The sequence below is a fragment of the Empidonax traillii genome, unplaced genomic scaffold (assembly GCF_003031625.1).
Source record: "Empidonax traillii isolate 1590-97213 ecotype Southwest subspecies unplaced genomic scaffold, ASM303162v1 scaffold482:size1200881, whole genome shotgun sequence".
In the NCBI taxonomy this organism is placed as follows: Eukaryota; Metazoa; Chordata; class Aves; order Passeriformes; family Tyrannidae; genus Empidonax; species Empidonax traillii.
In genome coordinates, this window is record NW_020955675.1 from 146,542 (window position 1) to 173,272 (window position 26,731).

General features: G+C 40.7%; 1 protein-coding gene across 2 annotated transcripts in view; it reads right to left on the reverse strand.

Moving 5' to 3' along the window:
• SI (sucrase-isomaltase) overlaps positions 1-25,605 on the reverse strand; it is a 42,493-nt gene extending 16,888 nt beyond the window's left edge. The window contains exons 1-29 of one of the 2 annotated variants that reach the window (XM_027896134.1): positions 25,482-25,605; positions 24,059-24,132; positions 20,122-20,242; positions 19,930-20,039; positions 19,158-19,309; positions 17,712-17,883; positions 16,664-16,763; positions 16,277-16,389; positions 15,653-15,778; positions 14,816-14,947; positions 14,520-14,639; positions 13,705-13,818; positions 12,461-12,545; positions 11,730-11,847; positions 11,289-11,460; positions 10,499-10,615; positions 9,881-10,035; positions 9,512-9,596; positions 8,985-9,041; positions 8,492-8,616; positions 8,150-8,238; positions 7,203-7,252; positions 5,762-5,932; positions 5,102-5,251; positions 3,625-3,831; positions 2,644-2,798; positions 1,514-1,682; positions 629-725; positions 83-195 (exon numbers count right to left, since the gene is read on the reverse strand). In XM_027896134.1, coding sequence (XP_027751935.1) covers positions 83-195; positions 629-725; positions 1,514-1,682; positions 2,644-2,798; positions 3,625-3,831; positions 5,102-5,251; positions 5,762-5,932; positions 7,203-7,252; positions 8,150-8,238; positions 8,492-8,616; positions 8,985-9,041; positions 9,512-9,596; positions 9,881-10,035; positions 10,499-10,615; positions 11,289-11,460; positions 11,730-11,847; positions 12,461-12,545; positions 13,705-13,818; positions 14,520-14,639; positions 14,816-14,947; positions 15,653-15,778; positions 16,277-16,389; positions 16,664-16,763; positions 17,712-17,883; positions 19,158-19,309; positions 19,930-20,039; positions 20,122-20,242; positions 24,059-24,132; positions 25,482-25,605 — 3,573 coding nt within the window. Of the gene's footprint in view, positions 1-82; positions 196-628; positions 726-1,513; positions 1,683-2,643; positions 2,799-3,624; positions 3,832-5,101; positions 5,252-5,761; positions 5,933-7,202; positions 7,253-8,149; positions 8,239-8,491; positions 8,617-8,984; positions 9,042-9,511; positions 9,597-9,880; positions 10,036-10,498; positions 10,616-11,288; positions 11,461-11,729; positions 11,848-12,460; positions 12,546-13,704; positions 13,819-14,519; positions 14,640-14,815; positions 14,948-15,652; positions 15,779-16,276; positions 16,390-16,663; positions 16,764-17,711; positions 17,884-19,157; positions 19,310-19,929; positions 20,040-20,121; positions 20,243-24,058; positions 24,133-25,454 lie in introns of both variants that reach the window. The other variant, XM_027896133.1, reaches the window with a different exon arrangement.
• Positions 25,606-26,731: the final 1,126 nt, after the last annotated feature.

The window sequence follows — 26,731 nt, forward strand, 5'->3', positions numbered from 1 at the left end:
ATATTTGTGGTGAGCAGGTGAAGAGGGCACAAACCAGGCAACCCAAACCCAGCATGAGTCTGCATGAGAACAGGGATCTTACTGCAGTGTACTGCTGGACAACCAGCTCTGGCGTCGGGCCCAAGAACATGTAGAAGTCGAGAATCCCTCCGGTTGTCCGGTATGTCAGGGCAGGGGCTGGCTGCAAAGTCACATCTGGGGAATGGAGGGGAGGGAAGTGAGAACAGGGCACCTGGATTTGCCACTGCTGCAAAGCACTGACCGTAAAAATAAAACACATCGAGGAAGATGGAAAGAGTCTGTTTTGGAGGGCCTGGAGTGATGGGACAAGGGGCAATGATCTTAAACTGACAGAGAGTAGTTTTGGATTGGATATTGGGAAGAAATTCTTCCCTGTGAGGGTGGTGAGGCCCTGGCACAGGTTCCTCAGAGAAGGCGAAATGTCCCTGTGGCTGTCCCTGTATCCCTGGAAGTGTCCAAGGCCAGGTTGGATGGGACTTGGAGCAACCCGGGATAACGGAAGGTGTCCCTGCTCATGGCAGGGGGGGTGGAATGAAATGACTTTTAAGGTCCCTTCCAACCCAAAACCATTCCTTGATTCTGCAAAATAAAGTGAAGGTTTTCTTACCCATTGCATTGCTGTTAAGCAAGAGAACCCCGTGGGCATTGCCATCCTCTTCAAGAGCCATGTAAAATGGATGGAAACCATAGGAATTCAGCTTGTACTGCAAATAAAATAAAACACGTTCTAGCAGGGAAACATCACAAGCATTTGCTTATTTACATTTAGTAATGCAATCAAGAAAAGATGAGGCGCAACTGCCAAAGATACAAGAAATAAACTCCAAAATCACATACCTAAACTCTACACACCTACAAAACATATCTACTTCCCAGCTTCACAATTCCAGTCAGCCTTGTTCAGACAGCCCAGGCAGGAAGGAAAGCAAAGGTGTTACTGCCCTTAAAACTCACTAATGAGAAGGTCCTTCCTCAGGACAAAACTTTCCCTTTTCAGTCAGGACCAGGGGTTTATGTGCTCAGCAGAGGCTGCTGACATTTTGCTACCTTTCATTTTCTCAAAAATGTGTTCAAACCTGACCTGGGAATTAGAGCTATAATTGACCACCAATTCCATCGGTCATTCCCAGTAAAAATTGCAAGTGTGGGATCTCATAGGAAATAACAGCAGTAAACACACAGACAAAGGATTGCTGATTTGCCCCTATAGGTACTAAATTAACCCCCAGATAGTAGGAGTTGCCCTGACTCATGCCTAACTTTCAGAATAATAAAAAAGGAGGAATGTGCTGTTATTTCTAAGCCACTTCTAACAGCAGCTCACACACTGGTCTTGCAGACCTCGAGGAACATTTCTACAGAAGACCTTTCCCACTGAGACCATCCAGATTATGAGCCCCACAAAATGGGAGCAAAGCCAACGGGTGTGTCCTACTGAACACCTCTGAGCATCGGACCTAGCGGTCCAAAGGTCGTGTTTTCTGGTACTTACACGAGGGGGCTGATCCCTGGTGAACATTCCCCAGGTGTGCCAGTTCACGTCGTGTCGGAAGGTGACCTTTTCCGCCTCCCCAAACCCGTAGATGTACTGGGACGCCAAGCGGGTGGAAATCTGGATGAACATGTCGCTGAACGTGAAGGTGGGCAGGGTTGAATCCCAGCTAAAATGAGAAGAGTGGCCTCAGTGCTGTGTTGAGCCAGCAGACACTTTTTTTTTCCTTTTTTTTTTTTTTTTTTAGGCTGCTCTCTGCCTCTGAAAATCTCACTCTTCAGTAAAAAGGGAATAAAACTGTTGCGGTTATCAAGAAAACTTAAAGCACATGAAACAGGGGTGTCTAAGAATTGATAAACAGTTTAGAGACACAAAGCCTCTCTCTGAGAGAGAGATATTATGCACAGGTATCATGGCCATCAAATGACACTTTATTTTGGCAATTTAGTGACAAAATGGGTTTCAGGACAGCATTTTCCTCCCAGACCGAGCACTGGTGCCACGTGGAATAGAGAAAATCAGGTGCTTTTTACAGGTCACTGAACTTTTTGTGCAGGTCACACTGAAATTGCATTCACAGGTCACAGTTGTTTGTAAATCAGCATCTTTGGAGATAGAAATCAAAATGTAACCTCGTGGTGCTCTGCCAAAGAATTACATTGTTCCGGGAGCTTGAACTGCAGGTTGGATTATTACTCTGGTTGGAAAAAAGGAATTCAGCTTCCAATTAAGTTTTGAGAACTTTAAAAATGGAAATAACTGGTTTTTCTTTTTAAATAAAAACCATAGCACGCAACTGCTAACACCATTTTTCTCTGTTTTCTAGCTCTGAATTAATCAGAGAAAGAAATGAAGCTCCTGTCATGTACCAAAACCCATCTACAAGTTAGTTGAGACATTACTTCCTTCTATGTAGTTTTTTTTTCCTAACCATTCCCCAAAACTGAACCAAATGGTCCGTCCTTAATGATCAGTGCTGTGGTCACCTAAGGAATATTTTAGGGAGCGTAGGAACACCCGATGGAGTTGTCCGCGTCCCTCACTCCAGCACAAGAGAAGAGTTTGGCTTGAAAAGAGCTAAAAAACCCACAGGTGAAATAAAATAAAATAACAAAGCGACAGTGACTCACATGACTGTGCCCGTGCTGTGGCGCTGAATTTCTATTCCAAAGGGTTGTATCTGAAGGGCTACTTGATAAAGTCGGCTCTGGCTCGAGTTTGTTGGGGAGCTGGGGAGATTTAGTGGGACTGGAACCTCATAGCGTGGGTTTTGATGATCATAGATCTGTGAAGGAGAAATCAATTTATTCCAATAAGCAAGGTATTTGAAACCTTGCCTAGAACAGTAAGAGAAATCTGACATGAATTTTAAAACACTTGCTGTGATTTTCTAACCCTTTCTGACTATTTTCTTTCAATACATTTTCCTCACAATTATTTCACAGGATTTTGTTTGGGGAAAAAAAATCCCTTAAGGATTTATTTTAGGTCTAATTATCTGTATGAATTTCAAGTATGTACTTATATTGAAAATATCGGCATATACTTTCTGCGTGTGGTAAATATCTTTGTAATTAATCTTTTCCTCAGCTTCTAGAGAGCCCTTTTTAATGATTCCTGTATTCTGAAAGTTGAAATAAGTTAGTTTTTGATGCCTGATCATTTTATGGCATCACACTTAGTTCAGCATTGCTAAATGCATGGCAATAAATGACAGTTAACAACAGTGTATCGAAAAATTTAGAACAGAAGTAGAATAATGGATGTAAAAACAAGGTGTAGAGTCCTGGTAACACTCACAGATAAATTTACCTGTATGTTAACAAAATACTTTCGGTTTCAAAGTTTCTGGTTGACATTTCACACGTACACTGACATTACACCTTTGATTCATTTCATTGTAAAACTGAGCCCAGAATTCCAGGACGAGAAAAAAAGATGCAAGCAGAGAGCAACAGCAAATAATTCCTTAGAAGGAGAAACAAATTTAGGCAAAGGTGCTGCTGCCTGTGTAACAGAAACCTGACTATAACCAGCTGTTGTCATTTCCATAAGCAAGGTAATTTTTTTAGCAATATTCGACACTCCTGGGAGTTGTGGGGTGGGATTACCTTGAACTGCAGCATGTTGTCGAGGTGATATATCACCTCCAGGCGCAGAGTGCTGATTGGAGCAGTGGCAGCCTCGTTAGCTCTGACCCTGGCACTGTCAAAAGTCAGGTCAGCCACAACCCCTGTGGGGGAGTACTGGAGGTTCTCCAGGTAGAAAGGGTTGGCAGAGGTGTAGTAGCAGGGAGGGACACCTGGGTTTGACGTTTCCTGATGCAAACAGAAAGTTACAGGTTAGGGAGACATTTTTTTAATAGTTACAGCACGGAATCCTGGTTTTATCAGTCATCTGCCAAATGTAGGATTTGAGGGAACGCTTAATGCAACTACCAACAATAAAGAAATAACACAAAATCCATTGATCTGCACACTAAATCAGATGTAATAAAACAATCCAGTGAAGGTTGTACAGATAGTTCAGTCAGGAAACTGAAGCCTTGATGGATTTAATTTCCCTGTCCCTGTGATCTTCAGCTCAATCCCACAACATGGTTTAATCTTGGCCTGTTGAAATTCCTAAAGTTTCCTCCCTTTCAACCCTGTTGCTCTCTGGTCTCCCACTGCCTTCGAGGTACTGTGCCCAAAACCCATCAAGATATTCAGGCAATACCAGAGATCTTTCCAGTGGCTTTATTCATACAAATTACCCTTAAAACCTTCACTGAAAATTGCACTCTACTTATCTAATATCTCCTAACATTTCTAAATATCCAAAATTCCCAGAAAAGAGAACCCAACCCCCCTCTATTATTAGTACAACAAAACCCGGAGAGTTCCTCAGCCCCTTCAGCTGTTGCTGTTTCAAGAGCCCCAGCAGAGAAATTTGGCCATCATTTTTGGGGGATAAACCCAAGATGTGCATTTCTGGATTTAGAGGAGCTTGGAGTAATTTGGTTGGAGGGACCCTCTGAAGTTCAACCCTGCCAGGTTTAGAGCTGTGGGATATTAATAAATAAAACAGTGTGTTAAACAACTCCATGTCAGAGATTGGGATTTGGAAAGAGCTCCTTGACATGGATATAAACAATGAAGGTCACATCAGAATCAAAATTTCCAGGAGATTCAAGGATTTCCCCTCAAACTGAGATCCAGAGGAACTGATTTGATTTCTAATGCCCCTCAGTGCCTGTGAAGGTGAGACAAAGGGGATGAGCCTTGCAGGCCACGGTGCCAGTGAAGCAGAAGAGGCAGCTGAAGGTGTTATTATCCTTTCCCATGACTCTAATACTATTTCTTTCCATCTTTCAAAAAATACCACATTTTTCCTCAATTTCTGATGTGCTTTGGGAGAGTTTACCCAGTTGCCAACCAGTGAGGAGAACAAAATCCAGCAGGTACAGGCCAGCTGAGGTCTGTGCCCCCACTTCATTTAAAGTTGATAAATCTGCTAAAGTGCTTTTTATTCCATAACAAGCCCAAAGAAAAAGCTCTGGCTCTGGAAATCTTTCTGTCTTGTTAGTTTAGAGAAATAATTACTTACTTCCCAGGCACAGCCGCGCTGTTCACATTTTTCCTTTGTTGGATCAAGATCGGGATAACAATCAAACCTTTCACTGAGACTTTGGCCCTGCTGCCATTTTAATGTGTAAGATTTTCCCAGTTCAAGCTGAAGTCCTGTTATAAGAGCAGCCTGTACATATTAAACAATAAACAGTTATTAAATGTCACATCCCAACCACCTTTTCTTCAGTCAGCAGAGGTGCTGGTGCTCAAGGATAATGCACTTCGTGACTTGACAACTCACAGAACCCCCTGTCCTGTAATATTTGATCGAGTCTCACTTTTACAAACGCACACAACAGATACTCTGGCAGGCAAAAATGAGAAAAATTAGGAATCTAAAAAAAAATTGAGTTAATCCCACAGCTTCCTTGGAAGCAAACAGGAATAAATCCATGAGTTAATATGAATAATAATAAATAATAATAAACTGCTTGCTGCACTGAGGGTCTGAGAGCACAACTTGGATGCACTTTTACACAGCAGAGTTGAATGCAATTTTACTTTCATTCTGCATTAAAACTCACGTTGTATTTTGTTGAAACAGCATTAGCACTGAGGGCTGTCCTTTGCAATACATAAACCAAAACTGATGCACTTTGAAATATGTTTACTTTCCATATTCCTGATATTGTTTTACCTGGTTCGCAGCATCGTAGGTGATGTTAAGTGGGTCATTCTGCACAACGTCGTTCTGATACACAGTGACTGCTGTTATTTCCCGGGTCACTCCATAGATCTTGATTTCTTCAAATTTCAAGTTGTTTGGATCGTTGTAGTTGTTGAATGTAACATTCATGACCAGAGAATTCTGAAAAAGAGTGGACACGTTTTTATTAAAAAAAAAATCTGCCAAAAGTCCTCTTGGTTTAACTGTTTCTTTCTGATCAGATTTTCGTATTGTAGCACAAAGTAAGCCAATCTGATTTTCCTAACATAATAATTCTTTCTCTGCTGGTTGTTGTCACAATAATGCTTTTCTCCCATGTGTGTAATATGCTTCAAGACTATATTTCAGCTTCCTTTCTTTTTGCTTTTTTGGGCAATAAAAAGGCTGGGGTGTGTCTGTGACAGGGCAGGTAAAAGTCACTCGACCATGATCTCACTGGGTTTGAACAAGCAAAGGTTCTTATTCACTTTTCTTGATATAAAAATGCCATTTCCTGCTCAATTTCATTAATTATTATTAGATTAGGAGTCTGCCACATGTGCCAGCGTAGAACTCCCTTACTGCTCTCCACGTGACACTTAAGGTTAATTTTTAATTCAGTGTCATGACAGTCAAGCGATGATTTGGTTTCAAACCCCAACAGCAGCTGCGGTTTCTTATCTACAAATGATTCTTTGATTACTTCTGACTAAAAAGAAAAAAAAAGAGATTACTAAGCCATGTTCTTCCACTCGTGTTCCTCTGAATTCACTCACTTGTCTCATGATATTCCATCATGGCAAAGGAATGAATTCCTCTGGCAGATAGTATTATTATTATACAAATAATATGTTATCATGTTGCTTGCAATCCTTGTTATATGATAACTCCAGTCAATATTGAATAGAAACACTCTCAGGACTCCACCCTGGTGTAAAAGAACCCTGCCCAGGAGGTTTCAGCTTAAACAATTAACACAATAAAACTTAATTACTATGGAGTTTCCGGGGGTTCAGACAAGGTGTGGGTTTTCCTCACTCTTTGGAGTCCTTCAACTGTATTAAAAAAAAAAATCAATTTTTTTTTTTAAGTTTCCACTATTTTTATAATCAAAACCTCTACATGCACCTCTTTTTTGACTCTGTTTTAACTGCCACTGATGCTTCATAATTTTCTCTCTCAAGAAACATCATGCTGAATTTTTATTATGTGAAAGGAAATTGTTCTTTACTTACTTACATTAACTAGCAGGAAAAAAAGACAACAGATTTCATCCCTGTTAAATTACAGTATTTTGAACATGATTCCTCTTTGACTTTGTCGAATATTTTGTTTCTCAGAGGAAAATAAGGAGGGAGAAGAGAATGCTCTTGGAAGACACTGGATAGAAATCAAAACTCGAAAATAAGATCATTGAAAATAAAATACTTACATCGGAACATGTAAACTCATAGAAAAGGTAGGTTTTATTCTCAATGGTACCTAAAAGGTAAAGAAAGAAATTACACTTACAGTGTAGAAAAGGATAGAATTAAAACCAGGACTGTGCCACTGCCAGAGACCAATAAATTGTTAATTATTATCATTACTGCATTCAGAAGCTGCACTAAGCAACTCAAATATTTACTCATGTTTCTTGAGGAACTGAAATTTCTCTTCTTCTTTTTTTCTCCTGGGCCAGCCTCCCAGGAGATCCACTTTTGCCAAATTTTTCAGAAGTTCTTGAAATCAGCTTTCTGAAAATGGACTGATTGTTATTTTACTGGCATTCCTTTTTATCTTCTCTTAAACACAGATGTTTGGGTGAAAACTAACCCTTTAACGCACCCTAAATAAGGATTTTTCATAACAACATGATGATATTAATAAACACCATGGAAACATGAGAGAGAAAATAACTCAAGAACAGGAAAAAGAAATAGAAAAGTTGAGTCAATCTGGCAGTTTTTTCCACTTAATAAAAAAAAAATAAAAATTAAATACTCTCCTCACAAGTAAATTGTTTCCCTGAAAGCCTAAAACCTAAACTCTGACTTCACTCTTATCTTTCCAATGCTCCAGAATGAGCTCTGCTTTCCTTACATGTGCATGGATTCCAAAAGCATGAACTTTACTGGAAGCTAAAACCTCAAACTAGAGGTTTAACCTCAAATTAGAGATTTGTGCCTCTTTTTTTTTTTTTTCTTTACTTGCATGGAATTCAGTGGTGACTTTTACCTTACACTATTAATATTTACAGTTTTCTACATAAAAAATGATGAAAAACTATCGACATACGAGCAACCCTTTTTTCCTCCATGAAACCAGCAGGAACACTGAAACTTGTGCTTTTTTTATGCTTTGTTAATTATATTCATTCCACCATTGAGAACTGCTCACCTGTAGATTCCCCATCATCCCAGAACAAGTCCCCAACAGCACTATTATCACTATTCAGGGCAATTATAAGTCCCATTGGATTCTTGCGGCTGTGGAAAGAGAGACTTACATGTATAACAAATATCTAAGCAACCTTAAAACATTGATACAAATTGCCATGCAAACTGAACCTGTAACAATCAACAGCTGTGGAAGTGAGGTTTGGCTCACATTATTCCCAGATTTCGGGGTGAAAATGCTAAATATAACGAGCTGCTACTTATTTGTAACCCGAAAGTCATTCAGCCCAGTCTTGGAAAAATAAAAACAAACCATCAAATCGCGTTCAGTTTTGAGGAATACCTTGCAACTGTCGTGTTGCCTGGTTTTTGGGTGGGGAAAATGTATCCTCCTCTCAAATGGACTCCGATTTTGTCCGCTGGTGTACTTAAATTGTACCACATTTTCCTCAAAACCACCGGCTCGCCCTTTTTGACAGAGATGGAAAAGAGAACAGGTAATGTGGTGTCACTCACTGCTGGGAGTGCTTTCTTCAGTCCTGAGTTCCATCAGAATTCTCCCCTTTAGAAAGAGCTGAGGTTCTGTAAATATCTCTGGGCTAACGGGCACATAAAGATCAAATAGTGCATATTATTATGATCTAATGTCCCATATCTGAGCCCTTTCTTGAGGTGTTGATTCATGAGCTCACCCCACCACCCTTCATCCCTCATCTCACCATCTCCTTCCCACAGGCTTTGCTTTAGGTCTCTGTCACCACAGCAGGGCTGCCAATCCAATTTAATCCCATTGCCATTCAGAAAATACCCCCAAAGTGCCCTCTGCATTTCCTTACCGTCTCAAACCCATACCATGGTGCGTCAGGGAGGTAGATGCGGGTGACATTCACTCCCTGGAAGGTGAACAAAGAAGCAACACTCATATTTCAGGGCAACTTCATCAAATAAACTCTATATTCGGATAAAACTAAAGTTCACTGGGAGAAAAATCATTGATACTCGGACATTCCTGGTTTTTAGGGTGATGCCCAGAAAGGAGGAGAGCACAATCCAAGCACAACTTTTGCAAAGCCACTGGGAGGCAACTAAATCACTGCTCTGCAAAGTGGCAGCTCATTGCAAGCCACCCAAAGTCACAATGCTTCTAACCCAGTGAACCAGATCATATCCAGAAGTATGTCCATGTCTTCTTTATATCCAGGAGTGGGGTTTAAGTGCAAGGTTTTCCATTTCAGAAGGGATAAAAGCGTGCTGGGGGCTTTCTCATCGGGAGCAATAAATGGAAGGGGAAAAGTGGTGACTCATCATGTTCCTGTGCCTTGTCATGTGCTTACAAGGTGGATCCCAAAACAGCCAAACCTACTGGATCAAGTGCAGGGGAAATCATCAGCCCAGGACCCCACAGGAACTGCCAGCTGATGTCCCACGTTGCTTCGTCTGAGTAGAACCTGGACACATGGGAAGAATAAAGAAGTAACTGTATTTTTTTTTGGTGATCTATACCATCAGCAGCAATCCCAAGGTTTCAGGTTACTGATTGTGTAGAACCATGACTAAAGAGAGTCATATAAAAACTGCCTTCTTACGACTCCGAAGCAGAATTTCATCACTTGGGAAGAGACCACCCAGTGTCCATTTTCACAGGGTACAGGAGTGCAAAAAGCATCTCACGGCACCTAAAGTGTCTAGATTTCGTTAAAAAACTGTCCCACGGGCTGATGAGCAAACTTACTCGTGCAGAAGCGGCCGTACAACTGTGTCTCCCTGAGTGTGGGCTTTGTAAAAGAGGGTGTACAGGTAGGGCAGCAGCGTGTAGCGAATGTTCAGGTAGTGCTTGGAGCTGCTCACCAGCACCGAGTCAGCTCCAAACGCAGCCGGGTCTTGAGACTGAAAACAAAGAGCGGTTTGTTATTTCCAGCACGTAGAAAACCTTCTGTGAAATGTGTGAGAAGTGGCTGCTGCTTTTCAGAGAAGCTGGAATTTGTCTTTCTGGTGGTTTGGCCCGAGGTCCTGCCCCTCTGGGCTCCCCCTGCACATCCTTCCTTCCCCATCTGCAAGGAGGGCACTCCAGGGTTAGTCCAGGTTTTATCCTGGCAGGCAGGCCCGTGCCAAGGGGCTCCCAGGAGTCACACAGCCCTTAACAATCAGAACTACTGATGACACTGTTGCCAAAGAAGTGTATCCTCAATCAACCTTCATGAAGCTGAACCTCTCAGATGTGAGACTTCATGAGGAGAACTTCAGGTTCTGCTGTTCTCAAGCTGGCCAGTGATAGCAATGATTAAAAATGACATTAAAGGAAAACTGCTTGTGTAACAGAAAGCAATTTTTAAGGAAAAGCACAACTTACTATGTACCCCTCAGCATTGTGGTTCCTGGAAAAGGGGTAAAATGCTCCCACTTGCATCCAGCGCCGGCAAAGTTCTTCTGTGGTGTTGTCAAAGAAGCCACAAATGTCTGCTCCAATCTTTAAACAAAAGCAGAATGTGTTGGATGTGCAGGGTGTTGCATCTCAAATCTCTGCACAAGGTGCATTCATTCAACCTTGACTGACAATCAGAGTGACTAAGCCACTCAACACATTTGTGTTGCCTTTTTTCTTCCAAATTCAGTTGTTCTGTCCAAAAAAAAAATTAAACTGACAAGGTAATGCTGCCTCCATCATTCTATTTCTTCCAAATCTTTACCTTCTTGCTTGGTGATACTTTGCAGACATTAGGCCAAAAATCTCCAAAGTCATGCAAATTTAAACCATTGAAAGGAATTTGGCTATTTCTCTCATAAATGGATGTCACTACTTAATTTGAAATGATGAGAAAACCATTAAGTGTTTCACATTTCTCACTAATGTTTAAGAATTACTGGAAATAACAGGCAGCTTGAGAGATATAAGACAGTAAATTTGTTACTCGCATTTATCTCATCTTAGACATACAGTAATCAAAATAATGGCCTAAACCAAAAATCAATAATTGGGAAAATTAAAAAGGCTGAAACCAGATTCCTAAAGAGGGTTAATTTGGAACTGAAAATGTAGGATGGTTATCTAGATAGTGCTTGATCAGATAATGTGTTATCACAAAGCTGGAGTTGCTGCTCGTCCCCGGGTTTTGAAAGGATGGCACAAAGTGATGTCATACATAGGGATATCCGAAGAGGTTGAACTCCAGCATTCCAGGTATTGCCCATCTTAGGTGATCCCACGTTGCTGCATTATCTCCCAGCCAGTGTCCTGCTTGCTTTCCTGATCCCACAAAAGTGGACCTCGAAAGAACGAAGCTCCTCTTTCCAGGAAACACTCTCTCGATGGCTCTTGAAAGGAAATGAGACTGGAATTATGCAAAGACAACTCAGACATTCATAGTTCCATAGAAAGCAGATTTGCACTGATTTACACTAATTATTCATCCCAGGGACGTGGGCTCCCTTACAGTAAACAAGGTGTATTTTTGCAAAGTTCAGGATGTTAGTTTGAAATAATCTTTTAACACAGCTCTGACAACCAATTCGTGGCTTTCCCCCCCAACTCGAGTCAGTGGGTTTGAAACCTTTTTGTGAAGGTTTTAGGATGCATTCCTTACTTCTGTGTGGATATGCCCATGGAATATCCGTAGAGACTGTGGACATCATAGTGCTTCCCCCACGTGTGCACTGCATCCATGCACACCGTCTTGGAAAACATCAGCCTGTCGAGAATTCCTTGAAAAAAATAACACAAACATCATTTTTAAGGTACATTTTTATTAATAATATTTCCAATCTTTTCTTTAATGCACAGTCATGATGTTCAAAAGCCCCTTTTTTTATCTTTAATTTTTCAATAAAGCGGTAGAACTATCACAAAACAAGAGTGCTGCTCTTGGCTGTTGGTTTGATCCATCTTTGCTCTGTGATATTCCCACTCTTGAGCTCTGCCCCTTGCAAGGAATAACTGAGAACTTTGCTCTTAAGTTTCTGAATCACCATCTGACATCACGTTGGAAAAGGTGACTTAAATTTACTACTAAATGCAAGCTATGAACTCTATTTTAATTCTGGATACATCTAAAAAAACCACAGATAGTGTCAGAGGATCTCTACATTATCAGACATCAATATTCAGTAATAATTCCACAAGAGAAAAAATGCAGTTGTACAAACTACACCTAAATTAGACATGGATTTTCTGTCCATAGGAATGTTCAAACCCCTCCCATAAGAACTGCAGTAAAATCATGTTGTATCCTTGAAGATAATTTCACAATCATTTGTAATTTATTTTATATATAAATATATATGTATCTTACTTTCTAATTAAAGTAGATGGACTTACTGGGAGTGTAAGGAGGGTAGTTTAAGTCATTCTGTTCACAGCCACGTTTTGAGCCTTTAATGAAGTTGGATACTTCATTCATATCCTGAAAAGGAAAGATGCAGGATGTAATAAAATTTCCATAAGCATATTTTCCTAAAAAAAAAAAAAGTCATCCATTGTATTTCTTCCATTGTAGTCTCTTATCCTTTAAGGAAATAGGGGGTTTAAGATCTGATTTTTATTTCTCATCACCTGCTCTGACCTGATCAGTAAGAAATTAAATTCATTTTTTTCCCCCAAATTGAGACTGTTTTGCCCATGATGGGAATCACAGAACCAGAGAATCCCAGAGTCATTAGGGTTGGAAAAGACCTCTGAGATCACGGAGTCCAACCTGCCTTGTCAGGGATGGGGCCTCCACCACCTCACTGGATTACTGACTGATCCCTCCCCGTCCTTAATTTGATCCACAAGCCTTTTGCTGTATTTTTTTTCTCCCCTATATTTTCTTCCCAGCTGAGAAGGTCCGTGATGGAGCAGCTTTGGTGCCCACCCAGGGCCACCCCACCACCCACAGGGCAGCTGAGGCACTGGAGTTTGCCAAACTGGTTGATTTTGAATTGTTGCTGAGACAGGGATTGAGTAGTTTAAGTATAAATTTCCTTCAGGAGCCCAATTTTAGAAGCTTTATTACAGGTTATTCCTTAAAATAAACCCAAAAAACTAATTTGACCAGTCAAAAGGGTTCTTAATCTGATTTCCATGAGCTGTACCCTAAAATCCACCGTGCCAGGCTGTATTTTAGTCTTTTTGGGGGAGAACTTCTCTAGGAATCCTGATTTTTCCAAAGCCTTCTCTGGAATAGCAACTCAGATGGAACAGTGGGAATTCTATGAGGTAATTGGGGCATAGATCCATAGTTTATATGGAATATGTTCTGTATTCAGGATCTATTTAGCACATATTCACTGAGCAGGGCGGTTCATCAGCTAAAGCATTTAAGTGTCACTGAACATCCAAACCCCAGCATTTAAATGCCAGAACTCAGGACTCAAATTCAAATTTAAAATTCAAATTTAAAATTCAAATTTAAAATTCAAATTTAAAGTCCAAGTTCAGCGCCAGGGAACAGACACACCCTGCCCAGATTTCAGGTGCCTAAGAGTAAACCTTTCTCATTCAAGGCAAATTGAATTCAGTATTCACCCACCCTTGACTGCTTTGAATAGGAAAAATTAAAATGGCAATTCTGAGTTACTTACAATCCAGATTCCATCGTATGGCACCGTGTCATAAAATAATTTGCATTCTTCCGCCCACCAGCTCGTACACTCTGGGTTGGTGAAGTCTGGGAACACGGTTTCCCCTGGCCACACCTGCAAATATTAAAGGGGGAGTAATTAATTAAACTTATGATATTATAAATATTATTATAAGATATAAACTAAATTATGTTAAAAAAACTTCATAGAATCATAGAACTGCCCATGTCAGAGTGGACCTTGAAAGAGGGAGAGAGAGAGAATGAACTTCTTAGATTTGGAGTTGTCAGTAATTCTTCTCGCCAGTCATGAAAGGAGAAATGCACAGCTGAAAAGTTTCTCAGTGTAACATAAAATTATAAATTAAAAGTGTAATATGGGAGCTGGCTCATTAGTTATTACTGAAAATAAATAGGAGTTTTCAAACTATCTTTCAATGTAAAAAAAAAAATTAGGGTTAACATGAAAAAATATAATTTTAATTGTAATGTAAATTTAATTGTAATGTAATCTTTATAGCAATATAATTTTATTTCTATTGGAAAAATAAAAATTAAAATGTAAAAATGTGAAAAAGTAATTAGTTTTAATGCAAAAAAATTTGAATGTCAAAACTCACTTTTTTAATGTAAAAAATTAAAAAAAAAAAAAAGAAAAAGAAAGGTTGAGAATTTTCATAGTCTGAGTGCTCTCATTGGTAGCAATATTACTGAAAGAAGCAACTTAGAAATGAGAGTTTTAAAGGAGGCTCCTGCCCTAAATTAAAGCAAAACAGTGACAACAAACTGAGATCAAGTGCAGAAAACCACAATTACCTCCCCCACTAAGGCTGTTACTCCGTCGGATTCATTAACCCAGACTTTTCTCTCTGTTCCCCTGACGTAGCTTCCATAGGCGCTTCCATCCACCAGGTTTTGTGTGCTAATGGCAGGATCCTAAAAAAAAAAAAAACAAAAAACCAAAAAAAAAAATCAGAAAACAGGAATAAAAGAAGAAACCAGCACACACCCCATTCATCATTACAAGCAAGAAATGCAATAGTTACCAAAGAATAAATAAATAATTATAATATTAGTGTTTAAAGGGGGCAAAGAGGTCATTAAATGCTCACCAATATGATAACGTATTTCTGTTCATAGTTGTGCATATACTCTGCAAACTGAGGGAGATCTCTAAACTTCTCTTTGTCGTACGTGAAATCTTTCTTTCCCTCCATGTAGTCGATGTCTGTGAACTGGACATCCTGAAAGAGGAGGGAATTCATCTTTTACAAACGGAGTGACATGGAAAGATTTTTATGTAAGTCCAAAATAATTTCTTCTGACAATTCCTGCTTGTTTTACGGTGAATTTACTGTTGGGACTTTGTTGCAGTCTGGCAGAGAGTTTGCTGTCAGGACCACTTGGAAGCAACATCTCACCTTGGACTCACAGCCCCAATTAATGGTTCTGACACATCTTTAGTGCCTAAAAAGAGCTGCATTTAAATTAACAGAATTTAAATGAATGCATATATTGGCACCCTTTCAAATAAACCTGGGCATGTGGCTGTGCCACTGCAGTTGCCTGACTTCAAGAGCTGTTCCCTTAAATCCAAACATTCCTTCCTCAACTCTTCGCTTAACATTAGGACATTTTTATTCTATTAGGACATCAGTTTAATGTCATCTAAAATCTAATTTTAAAAGTTAATTGCACTTTACCTTTGACTGTCCATTAAGAATAATACATGGCTCCATAGGACAATAAAAAATTATTTCATGGATTAGGTAACATGAGAAGAAAAGTGGATACAGCTGGATGCATAAAAGTATCACAATGAAGGGCTCAAGTCACTGATAGTGGGTCTACCATTAAAATGCACAAAAACCCTTGACCTCAGAAATTTCCCAATTCCAACTGAGCTGCTGAACAGCTCTGTGGGTCCTCCCCCCTCACCCCATACTCACATAAGGGAGTCCAATGTCCCTGTTCCTGTTCACCACCTTCATCACCTCCTCCAGGGAGCCGTAATTCCAGCGGCTCAGCTGGAAGCCCAGGCTCCAGTAGGAGGGAAACCATGGCAATCCCACGAACTGCAAGGTGAGAGAAGACATCCCACGTGCCATCAGTGCCCCTTTCCCTGAACCCACACTCCTCAAATCTTGAATAATACACACTAAATGACCTTTCACTCCCAAATGTAATAGTTGTTGGTTGGTTGGGTTTTTTTAATAATTTATTTTAATAAATAAAAATATCCGGGGACAAGGACCATTCCTTAAAATGTCACTGAAATCTCAGCAGATCCTGAGAGGTACAAAAGATACCAGTAATATTTTATGACAATAAAATCATAGCATGTTATTAAGCACACTGTTTATCCTATAAAATTGCCTTAGGCACAGGGATTTGTCATAGGAGGAACTCACATTATTGAGATATTAACAGTTAGTTAGATATATACTGAGTTATGTCTTCAGTTATAGGGTCAACACACATTGTCGTACAAAGAGACAACAAAACCAAAATAAATCCCTTTAAAAGCACTTTAAATAATCTGTTCAATGCACAGCCTCTGTAGGCAAAGATACCTGCAGGTACTGCTGGACTACATGCTCTGGAGTGTCCCCCAGGAAGATGTAGAAATCCAGGATCCCACCAATGGTTCTGTAGGTCACTGCTGGAGCAGGCTGCACCACAAACTCTGCCAGAAAAGAGTGCACAAAACTGAGTCTGTAGACCAACTCACTCTAAATTAGCTTTCTAATTTTCCAGATTAGAAAATTTACTGAAGTGAAAAAAACAAGAATACCCAAAAAACTCAGAGCCATCAACCAAACTTTCAAATAAGAGGAAATGTACTCAGATAGCTCTTTTAAATGTCCAGATTTCCATTCCTTGACATGCCGCAGAGAAGAGAATCAGAAGAAATCCAATGTTGAAGCTTTTATCTTTTAATTTTTACAAAGATTTCTTACCCATGGCATTGCTATTCATTAAGAAAACACCAAAGGAGGCTCCAGTGGTGTCTTCCAAACACAGGAAGAAAGTTTGAACTCCATATAAGTTATGCATTTCCTAAAATGATAAAAAGAACAGGTAAGATGACTAAAATCTAATAACAATCCCTGTTCTGGGATAGTTCAAAATCTATCACAGGTAGAACTTGAAACGTCTCAAAAGAGAGCAAGCAGCAAACATTTCAATCCTGACACTCCCCTGCAGTTCTGTTTTCTCTTTCCTGGCGTTATTCTCCTTTATGAGAACATTTTCCATTAAAACAAAGGTTCCCCCAATAAACAGATAGTATAAGTGAGCAGATGTGATGGATCTGCAGGCAAGGCAGCACATATTGCAGCACTGTTTCTGGGTAATAGATGTGCACATCAAGAGAGCAGGAGAACTTGAAAGGTGCTTTCATCACCTCTGACCACAGATCTGTATTTCTGTCAATCCTACAAGGTAATAATTTTATGTGTAATCTATGGAAATAAGAGTGTCTTGCTTCTTTTGCATTTCCTTTCTAGTGTGTTGTTTGTTTTGTGGTTTTATTTTTTTTTCTGTTGTTATTATTAGCAGCAAAACCCCTTAGAGATGTTGGCAATTTCTGCAATAGATGTGCTTCTTCTCCTAAAAGAAAACTCAGGTCTAATTAAGAAACAGAACCTGAGTGTTTTAAACTCAGCCTAACTTGATTCTGTTCACTGTTACTTTAACTTAATGAGTCTACACTCAAAGGAGATGAGAACTGTCTTCAAACCAGAGACAAAAGGGAGCAGGAGCCTCAGGGTAAAGGGTACAAATTCCAAATTATTAATTAACTACACATAGTCATCTCACCCTCTAATTTCTGTTAGGACAGCTCCCATTTCAGTGAAACACAAGTTCTCCCTTAAATTAAAACATACAGGTTGTTGCTTCATGAAATCGAGGTAATGGCAACAAAGACCCTCACAATTACTGAGAAATGGGTGCCCCAGAAATTTTCATTCTGCCAAGAACGAGGTGAAACACAGCCAGACTCACTCCAGAGGGGCCGATATCCCTGCTGAACATGGGCCAGGTTTTCCAGTTGACATCGTGCCGGTACTGCTTGTGCACGTGCTCCCCCACCCCGTAAATGTTGCTGCTGGGCAGTTTGATTGAGAGCTGTAAGAACTGGTCAGCGTACACAAGGGGGCCTATGGTGGTGTCAAACCTGGCGAAACAACATAAAAATAATCCATAAGTAAGGAAAGCATTTCAGCAAGGATTGCTAAAATAGCTATTTTGTTGGATTAGTCTCCATGCAGATCTTTCAGGTTTTCTTGCAATTGGTGATGGCAACAGGTCTGTCAGAACTCTGATTCTTTTGGGGCCTCGAGCGTGACAAATTATGATAGAAGCTCACAGATTTTATAAATATCTGGACAATCAGGATTTTGGTAATGAAATGTAATGACCCACTGGTTCTCACTTTACTTTTCCAAAGAGGCCTCCCATGTGTAAACAATTTTATCAAAGATTTATATCTGAGGGGCTGCCCTTACCCCATGACAACATCAGCTTCCTTTAGATACTCAGAGTTCAGCATCACTATCTTTTTTTCTCTAGAGACCAAAACTTTTATGAAATTAAGCAAAAGCCTAAGGAAAACTTAGACAGTGTTCCAGAGCACTGTTTCAACACAGTTCCACTGGACTGGGTTTGTTATTCCCCCTCCATACACCTGTTTAATCAGTCATGCACTACCAAATACCAAGTCCATCTTCTGTGCCCTCTATAATTGCAAATCAATCATCACAGAGGATTCTAAGTGAGAAAACAATACTAATAAGAGCAAAAAGTGACCCCTAATTAATTAAACTTGAAGCCTTGGTAATCCTGTTGGCCTGGCCCTGTGACAGGTAATCATTGCTGGGCTGGTTTAATAACCATGTTCATCCTGACACTTCCCCTCTCTCATGGCCACTGGCTTGGGTTATTTATTTATTTATTTTTAGAATGCAAATGGGATGAAAGAATTCAATGTACAAGTCCATCAAATATCCTATTTCCAGTCTTGTACGACCAGCTGAGCAGTGGCTCACAGATCTGTTGAGGATATCACAGGTCTAAAGGGCAGCCTGGCTTTGGTGGTTCAGGGGTTCAGCACGATTGCAACAAAGGAGATAAAAGGTGCAATCAGGAGTTTTCCCCCATGATTTGCACGTGCAAGGAGTCCTTCAGGTAATAAAAATTCCCTAAATTGATGGGACAAAGTAGTTTTAGAGATTTCCCCCTGTTGGAGGGAAGTGAAGAGAGAGCCAGACCTGAAACCTTTCAGACAGAGCTCCCCACAGCACAGACTTTGCTTCCAAAGGCCTCTCAGGAGTCCTGGCAGAATATCCATCAATCAAAAAGAAGGGAAGAATATGCTTTGTGTGGCATCACCAGCTCTCAGAGAAGACCAATAGCACCTCTGTCACCCCGAAAAGCACCACGGTTACTCACAGCACTTTGCCATTGCTCGCTCTGGTCACCACGAGGCCAAAGGGGTTCTGCTTGAGCGTCACTTGGTACTTCAGGTTGGAGGCTGCAGATCCAGTGAATGGTTTCACATGCTCGTGAGGGACTTCAAACCGCTTTTTTTTAGGATCAGTGATCTGCATATATTTAAACAGAAGCGTTGGGTCTTTATAAATTAATCCCCAATTCAAAAATTTTTCAGCATGAACATATAGTTCTGACTCGAGGCCCTTCCACCTTTATCCCAATCTCCTTTCCTGCTTTCACTGTTTCATTTTCCTCACAGTACCTGACTCTGTCTCCCTGCATCAGCAGGAACCCACCATAAGATGAAGTCTCCCACACAAGAAGCCGCTCAAGCCCCAGAACCCATTGACACCCCACATTCATGTCATGAACTGTTGAGCTTCCCACAGAAAACAGGAACCACTGGAAAAGCTAATGCTGTCTGTCAGAATTACTGAGAGGAATGGCCAGGCCGTAAATAAAAAGCAAGTAAAATATGTTCAACCCCAAATTTTTCCTGTGATGAGGACAAATGGTAGGTAACATAAAAACTCAGCTTCCCAAAGGTCTCCAATTTTTCATGCAGAAATCCCACTGTGCTAAACCTGATGCACTGAGCAGAGAGGACAAAGAAAGGAGCCAGGGATTTCAGAGGGAATCGTGAGGGTGCCTCAGAGGGATCCACCCAGCCCTCCAGCCTCACATCTTGCAGACAACACGAGCCTTGAAGCGGCAGAGAAAAAGGATTAACCTTGAAATGGAAGCGGTTTGGTGTCTGATACTCCCCGGTGAGCAGAACGGTCTGAATGTCGTTCCCGAAGAGAGTAGGTGATGGCAACCTCTTCAGTGTGGCCTCAAACCCTTGGGAGGAAAACAGAAATTGTTGTGTTGTTCTGGCCATCAGCACGTGCAGGGGTCGGGGGGAGCCCAGCCCGCAGCTCACCTGCCTTGGTGGATTTTTTTGACCCCTCGACTCTGTAGCCGTGTTTTGGGGAGAAGAAACACCAGGGCACGTTGGTGTCGCCCTGGGGCCTCCAGCAGCAGCCACGGAGAGAGCAGGTCCTCTGAGGCAAGGACATGAGGGCCACAAATGAGCTGGTGTTACACGAATAAATCCATACTAAACCCATTTCAAAAAAGCACATTTTAACCCCAACACCAGAAATCTTAATAATATCTGCAATGAGATCAGCTCCTTCTTTGAAACTCTGCTGAGGTAACTCAGCGGCACAGAACACACCAAGTAGGATTCTTTCTGGATTCGGAGTAAACTTGCTTATCAGACATGCCTCCTTTCTTAAAACCACAAGATCCACAGGCAAAATGAACCTTTAAAAATAATTATTGAACAAACATTTGAGCTGTGACAGATGCAGTATAGTCTGACCAAAAGTCACATCCTGGAGAGAAGGTAAAAGTTATACTTGGTTTAACATCTGGCAAACATCTGATTAAACATCTATATACGCATAATTGAACGTGTAATGTGTACATTTAAATGTAATTTTTCAATATCAGAAATGTTCAGATGGCTTCTGTAGAACCTCAAATTGAGATAAATCAATGGTTTTATTCTCAAAAAAACCAAATAAATCTACTGTTTCAAGGCTCTGTCTCAGTGTAGGGACACCAAGGTTCACGCTTCCATTCAGCAGTCCAGGAAGCTGAAATCCCTTTGCTGTTAGAAACGAACTTGTTCACGTGCTGTGTGCGTGAATTTTATGGTTGAAGATAAGATGTGGGTGTTACATCACTAAGTTTCCACCCATTTTCTCACCTTAAGCTCCCCATTCATTACATAGAGCAAAGGCCGGTGGTAAAACAAATAGAAATTCAAGATTCGCTGAGGGCAAAGGGCAGTGCCCTTAAGTGATCTCAGGTATCCAAATCCAACAAGAACAGCCTTGAGACCTTCCACCTGTCCCAACAAAAGCTGTTTCTGCCTTCATCTGAGTGTGCTCAAATGTTTTTGGTGTTTGTGCCGTGCTGATTTAAACCACTCTGCAGTTTGAAAAGGTGGACATGGTCCAAAATCTTCGTTGCTGGTGGCCTTGCTGACACTTGTTTTGGGGTTAGGGAGCCCAGCCCGGTCAGTGCAGGTCAAATTATTTTCTCAGCCACTGAACAGAGCAAAGATAAGGCACTTCCAGCTCAGAAACCAGGGAAGTGTTGAAGGAAGCACACAGGGAGCTCACAGAGCCACAGGCTGGGGAAGTCTCAGTGCATCTGTTCGATTGTGCTCAGAGCACAAAAATCGCTTCAAAACCACCCAAGACAAACCCAGATTCACCAAACAGATGAGTGTTTGTCATGGATCCATCACATCAGAAAACACGTTTGCTCTCATTTTCTTTAGGTTTCAGGTGAAAAACAAGGTTGGAGGAGAAATGCAGTGACTCATTTCCCCCCACACTGATCCGCAAATCGATGCGCTTTGCAAGGCTGTGATAAAGCCACACTCGCTTTCCTCCTTCCCAGATCCCACCATGACAGCTCCCTATTGCCCATTCTATAAACTATTGCAATGCCCTCTAAGAATGCAGAGATCATAGCTTTGATCTATTAGATCACTTATTTAATTTCCTTCACATAGGATCACAGAATCAGCTAGGTTGGAAAAGACCTCTGAGATTAGGTCCAATCTTTAATTCATATATAGGGGAATTAATTCATATATATAGGGGAATATCCTAAGTTCATAAGAACAGAGTTTTACCTCCATCCCCTTATCCCTTCCTAGACCAGTGACTATCCTATGCAGTGCAAAAATAACTGGAACAACAGATTTTCCTAAAGCCTGGTAGTTCAAGCATCCACCTTCCCAACTTCCTGAGCATCCTTTTCTTTTTCCCCAGTTACTTCTCATGAATATTTCTTGACTGTTTTCAGCAGTTACTTTGCAGTCCAGTGATATTTTTCCAGCCAGATCTTATCCTAGATCTGTGAGCTGTAGCTTTGTATTTCTGTGGCTTATTGAGCTTTGGGCACGTGGAGGTAAATACAGAAGAAGTTCAAGATCAGCTATGCCTGGCACAGGGAAAGGAGCAGAGTTCACCAAAGATACTGGGGAGGTTGTTATAAAAGCTATCACTGAGTATAAATAAAGATGTGATCCCAGCCTCTGAGCTATAAAACCAGCACAAGAGATGCCAACACCCAAGAAAGCCAAAGTCAAAGCTTAATAAAGAATAATCCTGGATACGAGGAAGCAGTTTACACTGAGGTACAGCACAAACTGAGCACCAAGGATTAACTGAGCACCAAGAGCTTGTCTGTGCTTTATGTGCACCCAAACAGACCTTTACCAGCAGGATATTTTGAAAGAACAAAAACAGAAAACAGACAAAACAAACAAACAAAAAACCAACCACCAAAAAACAATACCCAAGCTCTGCTCATTGGAATTCATATTTTACTGGTGTGTTCTGTGTGTTTAATCAAACGTCATGAAAATTTTCCATGGCACTGAATAGTTAATAAATATCTGCTTTCTTTCACCAACCCTGTGATTAGTTAATAGAATAATTTCTTCCTTTCTTTCTCCTTTTCTGTTTTCCTTCTGTTCTCTCATTTTTGCTTCTATTTGTTTCTGCCCTCTGCAATCCTACTCATTTTCTGGTTTCATCTTGAACATCTTCCTTGAATAAGGGAATCAAGGCAGCCAAGAACCTTCTACGTGAGCTTAAGCAAATCACGGTTTTCCCAGCTACTGCTTATTGTGAAACCCATTTGTGCAAACCACTACAGAAGAATGATGTTATTCTAAGCAGGTACCTGTAGTTTTACAGCTCTGCCAGGGAAACCTGAGAGCTTTCCCCAGGGCGTGGGTTAAAGGTGACATTTCTCCCTGAAATTATCCATGAAACCTGCTGCCTGGTCTTTCCTCACTAAGGAAAGAACAGATTCAGGAACCATTTATTTTACCTCTAATTCCATAGCAGGTACCTGCAGTGCTCCAGTGTTCACCTGGCCCTACCTTTCTGCTGAGGTCTGTAATTTGATTGGTTTTAATTCTTTCTTACAGCAGCAACCAGAGCGACACTGTCTCCCCTCCCTGTATGATGAGTGCAGCACTTAACGTGGGGTGACTGGTTCAAAGGTAGTAATTAAAGATTAAAGTGATCTGCATGACTTCCACAGTGCTGTGCACGCTCCTGGGGCAGGGAGGGAACAGCAAGAGCAGAGGGACAGGCTGCGGTTTGAACCTTTCCTAACCTGTCCCCCACAGGACTTATAGATCATAACAAACCCCATGGCATGACAGGAGCTTTACAACTGTCACATCTGAAATTAGACTGGGAATTTCTTTACAGATTGAGACAGCTGGTTAATATTTTTTTATGCCTCTGTGGTTGACAGAAATATCCCACATCATACTGTTTGGTTTTTTTTTTTTATTCTCCTAAGCTGCCCCTGCCCCCAACCAAAAGAAGATTCCAGGCATCCACAAGCTCCTATCAGAAGATGGGAATTTTAATTTAGAGGTTTTTAAGCCAAAATATCATTTCCATACTCTGCACTCCCAGAAGGGAGACACCCAACCAAGAGAGGAAGACACCAAGATCCAAAGTGCTCCTGAAAAGACACTGTGACCATGTGTCTCACACTGTCCAAGCCTTGCACGTTTGAGCAAAGCCCATCCTCACCTGCTATTTCTGAGCTATTACAAATGCTCGTTTTTGACCATCACACAAAATGAAGCTGTTCAGCAAAAAAATGTTAAAATAAAGAGTGACTTTTTTTAACAGCTTGATGTCTGGCTGATTTTGTTTCCCACCCATCCCGAACCCAAACTGCTGGGGAGAACATTTTGGTGAAATAAGCATGAGGTTTTATGACAGAAAGTCTATTTTGTGGTGTTTTCTAGAATATTTTCAGACCTTTGTTGCCAGTTGATCCGGGATGCAGTCAATCCTCTCCTCTGTTTGTATATTCGGACACTGGGGGTAAAAATCTGTTTGGGAAACAAAACAATGGGTTATTTACCGGCATCCCCCAACTGCAGGAATAACTTGAATACCTCTTAACTCACTAACTTCTCCTGCTGGCTCCATCTTGAACCTCTAAAATAGATTACAATGAGTAAAAATTATTGCTTACGTGATTTATTTTTACCTTTGAAAAATTGCACACAACTATTTCAGACGGGACAATATTGATACTTTTATTTCTTAAGGTGTGCATTGATCCCATTTTTTCTGTGGGTCCATATGCATTGCTCCTTGTGAAACATAGGCGCCAAATTAAAATGAGAGGGAATTTTCTCTTTCCTGAATGTCCCAGTGGTGCTCTCGTGGTGCTCCTTCCCCCAAAACACTGTTTTCCACGGGAGCTTGAATTAGAGCACCAGGTAAAAACACCTTAAAGCTCCCTCAGATTTCAGGTTTGTCAGACTGAATTTGAGGTGACCTCTGGGCAGCTTTAGCTGACAAAAGGGGGCACTGGATGCTATTTTATTTATTTATATTTAAATATTTATTTCTATATATTTATATTTATTTATATTATATTTATATTAATTTATATTTATTTATTTTATAAGATAGTTATTATAACAGTATTTGGGAACACTGTTTGGGTCTGGAATGAGGACCATGAAGTGCAGAAGTGTGGCCTGGGGCTGACATGCACACACAGCCCCAGACTTGCCTGTTTGCATCATCTGCAATATCTGCACTTGTACTTTTTGCCCAGGGAAACTCCTACTCGTGACAGAAACAGGAAAAATAATATGCAGATGTTGGCCTGTAAGGGTATTTTTATTAAAGCACAGAAGTGCTTGCTTTGTACAAGCAATTATTTTTTATTTTCCTGCCATTTTCACCTCCAAGCTTTTCGCTTCAGTCCCTGTGTGTAAATGGAATTACTCACTCGAAATGGAACTGCAAGTAAAGCAGGTGCCCTAAATCACAGCCCTGTAACATAAGAGGGTTCTGATATACCAATACATCAGCAAGAAATACGGATGGGTTTTGGGGTTATAATGTATCTCTCTGATTCCTTTTCTTTTTTTTTTTTTCATAGTTATCTTACTTCATACTCAAAAATTCTGAAACGATACAAGTTCTATGCTCATAAAGTCCAGCCACGGGGGGCAGAGGTAAAACATTTATCTTGACTATAAATTACGAGTCACACTATTTATTACGTTCATAACTGATATTTTTACTCAAATTGTCTGTGGGAAGGACCGACCAGGATCCACCTTTGGATGATGACAAGCACAGGACAGTGACGCCGAGGCAAGAAGCTCCCACTCAGGGGGTTTCCCCTGACCCTGCAGCATCCGTGGGGAGTCCTTACCTGGATCTTTGACTCCAGACTGTCCTGTTGCCAGCAGCCCGATGAGGACACAGGTTATGGCTGTTGCTATGGAGAAGAGGACGATCAGGCTGATCTCCAGCCCGCTGAGCTGCCTCTTGCCCATCTACACCCGGAGAAACAGCGTCAGTAAAAGGAAAACACAAACAGCACCTTTGAAAATCCTACAAATTGCATTACTGATTCATTAGACTTGCAAAATTTTGAAGTGATTCGGGTTTTAAAACATGTTAACTAATCCTAAAGCTTAAATGAAACACTCCAATAAATCTCCAAGTCAGGACAATTCACACAGCACACATTATGGTTTTATTACACCAGTGTGACCAGTCACCGAGAAATGTCTTTTGCTCCCTGAAAAACACTTTACACACAGAGAACAATTTCCCCCTGAGATTGGCTATGGAGTTTCCTACCTCTTACTAAAATTCCTGAAACTGAAAACAAAGAAAATATTAAAAAAAAAAAAAAAAAAAAAAGAGGTTTCTTTCCTGCTTTAGCACAAACACAGCTTAATTTACAAAGGAGAAAGCTGATTAATTAAAAATGTACTTGATAAAGCCTCGAATAAACTCTGATAGCATGTCCATAACACGTGGGAAAGGAAAGACAGAGATAACAGGGTAAATTATTTACACGGTGGAAGAACAGATCACGTGTACAAGCCCATGGTACTGTGGTTGCTGCTGAAATCACAGACATGGGAGGGTGAGTTGATGGAGTCAGTGCCTTAAACTGCTGTAAAACTTAAGGTTTTCCCAGAATTTGGAGGGTTTTTTTTGCTGGACAGAGTGGAACCAGTTGCTCGGCTCCAGCCAAAGAACACCCCAGTAACATTAACACTGAACCCTGCACCAACAATAAAACTAATTAAAACTAATCTCCAGCATCCAGATCAATATCCATCGGCAGCTATTACTACATTTAACGTTTGGTTAAGAGCATTTACCCTTCTAAAACAACCTTAAATATAGAGAAATTGGCTCTTTTTAGTTCAATCAAGGAAGTGTGGGAATACACGAGCACTGTGCTGGCACAGCAGAACGCTCCTACATGTCTTAGTGATCACCCAAAGCAATGAAAGATACTTTAGAACAAACTTTTTGAGTGTGAAGTAACAGGTTAAGTCATTTTAGTCTCCTACTTGCCAGTTCTTGAAGGTTTAAACCATCACCCTACAAGTATCCTCATCTCAAAAGCCTTTTTTGCTATGTCACCCCCCACATGATGTC